The following is a 6,000-nucleotide window of genomic DNA, read 5'->3' on the forward strand; positions in this document are numbered from 1 at the left end:
GGAATATTGGGGAAATTAGTATTGCATTTTAAAAGTGAGTAGCTGTGTGTTTAGAATTCAATTAGCACAGGGCTTACCTAAAGGGAAAAATCTGCAAATTTACTATCTTGCATAAAAATCCATGCAAATTTAAATTACTTTAAAAAGATGAATGATTTTTTTCCAACCAAAAAAACTGCTGTACTACAAGTTACTTAATTCAAACTGCTATCTACTTTTACTGATATTAAAGATGGGTATAATCGATAATATAGCAGAAGTTCCCGAATGTTTATTTTAATTAAACATAGCTTTAAACTTCTGGTCCCTAAATGCTCAAAGTATAGCACTGGATATGTGGCCTTTTTTTTCCTTCCTCTTTCTTCTTTTCTTTTAAAACAGGTGATTCCTTGAGCTTGTATTTTTATTTATATAGCTGTTGGTTAGGAATCTCTAGACAACTCGATCACTTGAATTAGCAACCACAAGTAGCATGCATGAAGCTACAAATGCATTGAGTAAACCTGTCGATTTAGGCCGCGGCTTTAGGAGCCTCATTCAAAAAGAGAGAAAAGAAAAAAAAAAAAGGAAACTTAGCAGCAGTGTCTTTCAGCCACGTTTCAATTTAATCTCACATCTGAGTTCCACAATTGTTTTTAATACGTACCCTTTGCGCCATCGGCCTCTCTGGCTCCCTTCCTACTTCAGCTTCTAATATATCCTCTTTAAGGCCAGTGTGAAAAGAAACAAATATGCAAACTCCCTCGGAAAAAAAATGAAGCACGAAAAAAAATCCCTTTGCGTCTCCAGCACTGTGAGTTACTGGTCCCAGATCTTCGGTCTACCGGACCTGAAGCAAGGCGCCCGCGTCGCTGAGCATAAAAGCGCTCCGGTTCCAAGACAGCAGCGGGAGGAAAAAAAAAGAAAAGAAAAAAAAAGCAGATCTTCTCTCTACCCCCCCAAAAAATCAGCTAAAAAAAGAGCGCCCCTCAGACCCAACTACCAAATCTCATGGCTTTCTGCCACTCCAGCTGTCAATCACAGGCGAGGTTGTCAACGTGGTGAATGAATGATCATCCGCTCTGTCTTCTTCTGGTCAGAACACCTCAAATGTTAATATTCAAATGCACAAAGCCCTAGCGCCTGCTTCCCTTGAATCAGTCCTAATTCCTAATCAGTTTCTCTCTTCTCTCGCTCTCTTTCTCTTTCTCTCTCCCTCTTTGCAACTGCTGCACTGAAGGGAGATTAGAGAGGAGGGTTAAAAAAATGTCTGTCTGAGTTTGTCTTAAAGGAGCCACGATCGATGCTGCCCGCTTGCAGTCGCCGTGCGTGTGTAAAGTGTGTGTTGCACAGGCGGAGAGGTGGATTCCGACCAGAATGCTAGAACCCGGAAGTAGTGGTGGCCATAACAGGTCGCGTCTTACACAATGCATTGGGCTGCAGCAAGTAGGCTCCTCGGCAGGGGTGGGTGCGCGAAGCGAGCTCTGGCCGCACTGGAGAGGTAGAAAGGCGCTCCATGAATTCGCACGCCCAGGCACTAACAGCACACACCCAGGGCACATGCACACAGATGCAGGATGCAGCTCCGGACCGCCGGCTTTACGTCCCGTGTTCTTTTCACTCCTTCGCCTTCCAGCCTCTTCCCAAAGCGGACTCTTGAAATAAATTGGGAATAAGCGCAGGGCAGGCAGATGCCGGAGTTATTTCTCTCAGAGCTTCGCTCATGAAAGACTTCAAGACTTTCCTCGAAATTATTGGGGTCTGCCAGTATTTTTCGGGGTGGGGGTGATGCCCAAAGTACTGGATTCTCTGCTAGACTCCCCAAGGAGAAAAGCCAAAGCCAGAGCAAGAAGAGGAGCTGGAGCTGGCTTAGAAAAGGTTCAGCTTAGGAGTCCCGAGAACGTGGGGTGGCGGTCGCCTGGGCGTTCTGCAGACCCAGCTTAGAGTTTTTTTGTTTTGAGATTTTATCCCCCCCGCTGTCAGAAGTGGACTCGCGGCCGGAGGAAAGGAAATGCTTGCATTTTGTCACTCAGAGTCCGGACGCCCCCACCTCCTCTGCCTGGCAGCCCTCAGCCCCAGCGCGAAGTCAGGGAGGAAGGGAGGGAACAATGAGCTGAACGCGGGGACTATGCCCCCAGCGCTTGTTTACAAACACCGAGCTATTTATGACCGCCGGAGTGCGAAACTCAACCCGGGCACCGAGCAGCTGGACCTTGCGGACGACCGGGGCCTGGGAGCCGCGGGACTCGAGGCTCCTTCTCGGTCGCGCTGTCGGCAAGGCAGTTGTGCGCCTGAGGTGCGGCGCGGCTGCAGAGCTCGGCTGAGCTGCGGCCGGGGCTGCCTTTGTCTGGGCGATGCCGATGGGGCTCCAGCCTCGGCCTTGCCTTGGCCTGGAGAGGCTGCGCACCCCAGCTCCTTCAGCGGCGACACCGGGCACGGGACTCCCAGACCTCCATCCCTCTGCTTTTCTATCTCCGACCCGGCCCCGCGAAAACTCCCAGGTCCAGAGAAAAAGCAATCCACTTCGGTAGCTGAGATTTCAGACAAAAGCTGACCCTGCCCACAACTTGAAGTCTCCAGCCAGCCACTGATTTTTAACTTTCTCCCTTGAAGTACCACACCCCGGACTTAAAATTGGGGTTTTTTTTTTAGTCTTTTTATTATCACTCCGCGCTCGTCCTCAGTTATTCTATTTAGTGGGGTTATTTTACTCTTTAAGGTTCTGCGCCCGGCTCTCATCGGCTTAGATAGTAGCTGGAAACCTCACATCCCAGGCAGGGCTCTCAGTTCGCTGGGCTCGGAGAGGAAACCCCCCCCCCACCCCCCAAGCTGAAACCTCGCAGAAAACTCCCCCTGCGGTCGACTGGAAAATGAGCTCACCCAAATCTCGGTAGGCAGCCGTGGAGAGGGCTCCGCCAATCGGAAGGCGTCCCCGCCCAGGCGGCCGCGCATTGGCTGCGGGGAAAATCAATTATCAAATAATCGATCAGCAGGGAGCTTCGATCTGCTGGGAATGCAAACTGCCATTCCGGATTCCCGCCCTGAAGGTGGCCAAAAGGCTCACTCCCTCAAAGCAGCCGGCCCGCGCTCCCACCGCCCCCACCCCCATCCCATCGCCAGCTGCGTACCGAACCCTCACTCCAGGGGCGGGGGAAGGTTATGCGGAGAGTTCTGAGAAAGATTAGGAGGCTCCCTTCACGCGGAGATTGTTTGGAAAAGGTTAGCATCTCTGAAACGTAGCTCCTACGCTCCGAGTCAAAGACTTGTTTCCATTCTCCAGGCGGGACTCAAGTTTCTATTGAGTGGGCTTCTCTGGAACAGGAGACACAGGATGATCACTAGAATCTGGAACTGGAATCAGGTTCTCTGGAGCGCAGGAGCTTCCTAGGCAGCATTCACAGTTCTTTTAACACTCTGCACAAATCAGCGCCAGGCTGCTTCACTCCAGCAGCCGTGCGTGTGGGTTAAGCACAGCAGACCAGGCTTGCGGGCCTCCAGCACAACACCCCGCCCCCAACAACGAACACCTGAAGGGCTGACATATGTTCACCCCAAACCTTCTATGGGTTTTGCCTTGAAAGAGATCCAACTGTTTAAAACCGTAAAAGGACCCCACGATACCGTATCGAGTTCCTCTCTGTGCCTCCATTCTGTCTCCTTTTCTGTTTGTTTGACACTTAAGTTTAAAGACCTTTTACTTTTTCTCATTACATTCTTGTGCACTAGTTTCTTGCCCAAACGCCCCGATTTGGAAGGTTAATGCAGGCTTGTGCGTCAAAAACCAGACACGGAAAAGCCAGGTGAATTGTCTCCGGGTCTAGGGAGACAGATTTTCCCAAGTTTTGGAAAACAGAGCTGGCTGGGCCCAGCAGAACACTTCTCTGCGAATTATAGAACCGACTGAGCTCAGACAGCCTGAGAGCCCTGCCCCAACTCCAGACCAGTGCGGCCGGCACCTGAGTGGCGGTCACCGCTGCTGGGTCCTGCGGGGTGTGAGTGTCATCGCCCTAGGAGGCCTGAGGGACACCGACACAACCGGGGGCGGGGCAGGAGGGAATTGGAAAGGACATTCAAGCCAGATACCACCTTGAGCACGTCTAATGAATCTTTAAATGAATCGCAAGGGCGACCGTCTAACTGAGCTGGGAGAAATTTACTGTAAAATACACGTAAATGACCTAGTCTTTAAGAGCCCAAAGAGTCTCAGACTGACTTAAGTAATGGGCTTAGAGCTTCCTTAACCCTGCGTGAAGGGTTTCAAGTTGAGACAAGGTCAGTTTTTAATAAATTACATATTTTTGAGAATAGGGTTTATTTGAGGTTCTTGCTTTTCAGTAAGTTCTTTGACTTAACCAGTCCAAGTGGCAAAGGAAAGAACAGGTAACTTTTCAAACAGGCACAATCTTCAAAGCAAGGACAAGACTATGGGGTTTTAACAGTGATGTGTCAGGTTACCTTTAAAATATACTTTAATTACCTACCCACAGGTTTTCCCTTAAAGACTAAGGGAGTTTGAACTTCTGAGCTTAAAACAAAGCCCTGTTAGTTTTGAAAACTTTCCATTTATGAATGTGAACCTGAACCTCGTACTACTTCCAAGCCTCCATAGATCACCTCTGAACAATTGAGCGGCTAAAACACTTTTACAATGTAATTACAGTAGTATGAATTGTTTGCCCAAACCTCATTCTGGATAAGGATTTTACAATTAGCAAACAGTTATTACAGTTGGGGCTTGCTGGGAGAAATTGCATACGTATAGAGTTGCAATATAGTAGCCATAAAAAAAAAAAACCTCTTCTAGCGAGGCAGCAATTAATCATCTATTAAAAAGAAAGGTGAAGAGGCCAGTTCGAGATATCTTAGAAAGTGACCCTGACATAAATTACTGCAAGATGTGTTCTGTTCTGGGATGCACCTACCCCTAAGCTTATTTCAGATATTTCCCTTTTTTTTTTGTTTAAAGACAATAGCATTCTGATTCCGGCAAACAGCTCCTGGTGTTCAGCTCTCGCTGTGGGCCCTACTTTTGAAGATGCAGCCCTTCTATTTTCCCTGCCTGGCTCCCAGTGCCTTCCCAAAGTTAGAGTGCAGGGACTGAGAAGGAGGCCAGCTGAGCCCCTGTCCCTATTGTTTATCACCTACCCTGTGGGGAGACCGCTAAAGCAGGCAGGGGTCGCCTGGGCTGCTGGTAGTCTCAGAGCATTCACTGCAAGTTTCTGTTCTCCTGCGAGGAACTTCATCTCCTGAACTGGGGCTTTTGTTTGAAAAGTTCACACCGAGCAGTCAGATCCCAAACTCTTCCAAATTAAAGAGGCACCTCTGAAGGTAAAATGTGTGTGTATTTGCCAGCCCAACACAAATAAAGTCCTGTTAATCAGTGGAGTTTGGCAGCTGTGTTCACAGAATGATAAGGCTTTATCACCTGGCACCTCACTTGAAGATGCCTGTTAAAATGTTGTGGTTGCTCTTGAGGTTCTCCTGGAGTGTGGGAGCTTGGGATTTGTACTTCAAGAAAAACACCGTCAGTTTTCTGCCCTACAAACAGCACCCCTACATTAGCATTTGCATTTTCACCACCAACAACAAAAAGAAAACAAAAATGGGGGATAGTTTAAAGAAAATGGATTTGAAATCTATTGGAGATAACAGAGGAACGCTGGAGATAAGAGGCTGGACCAAGAATTTAAAGCTAATGGATGACTGTGAGAAACTGAAATAAACTATTTAGATGGCTATTAAAGGGAGAAACCAGGTTAAGTGATAGGAAAGACGGCTTAAAGGGGAGGATCAGGGAGGACGTTAATCAAGAGTCCCAAAGCAATCCAGGCCACAGGGGCTGGGAGAATTGTTTACTACATTTTGCTTCAGAAAACAAAGGCTGTCTGGGTCCAGTTCAGAAGTCAATGAGAGGTCAGCCTCGGCACTCTGGCCATCACAGGGAAAAGGCCTGACTCACTATCTTCAGACTGCCTAACAAAAGTCCAGGAAAAACAAATGTTGGGAGTCTGGTTGCTCGCC

At 48.2% G+C, this 6,000-nt stretch overlaps 1 protein-coding gene across 1 annotated transcript in view; it reads right to left on the reverse strand.

Moving 5' to 3' along the window:
• Meis1 (Meis homeobox 1) overlaps positions 1-1,942 on the reverse strand; it is a 141,200-nt gene extending 139,258 nt beyond the window's left edge. Inside the window, 1 exon segment of the mRNA XM_038334933.1 lies at positions 647-1,942. Within this exon segment, the coding sequence (XP_038190861.1) occupies positions 647-658 (12 nt within the window). The 5' untranslated portion in view covers positions 659-1,942.
• Between the last annotated feature and the right edge of the window lie 4,058 nt (positions 1,943-6,000).

Source organism: Arvicola amphibius, chromosome 1 (genome assembly GCF_903992535.2).
Source record: "Arvicola amphibius chromosome 1, mArvAmp1.2, whole genome shotgun sequence".
Lineage (NCBI taxonomy): Eukaryota > Metazoa > Chordata > Mammalia > Rodentia > Cricetidae > Arvicola > Arvicola amphibius.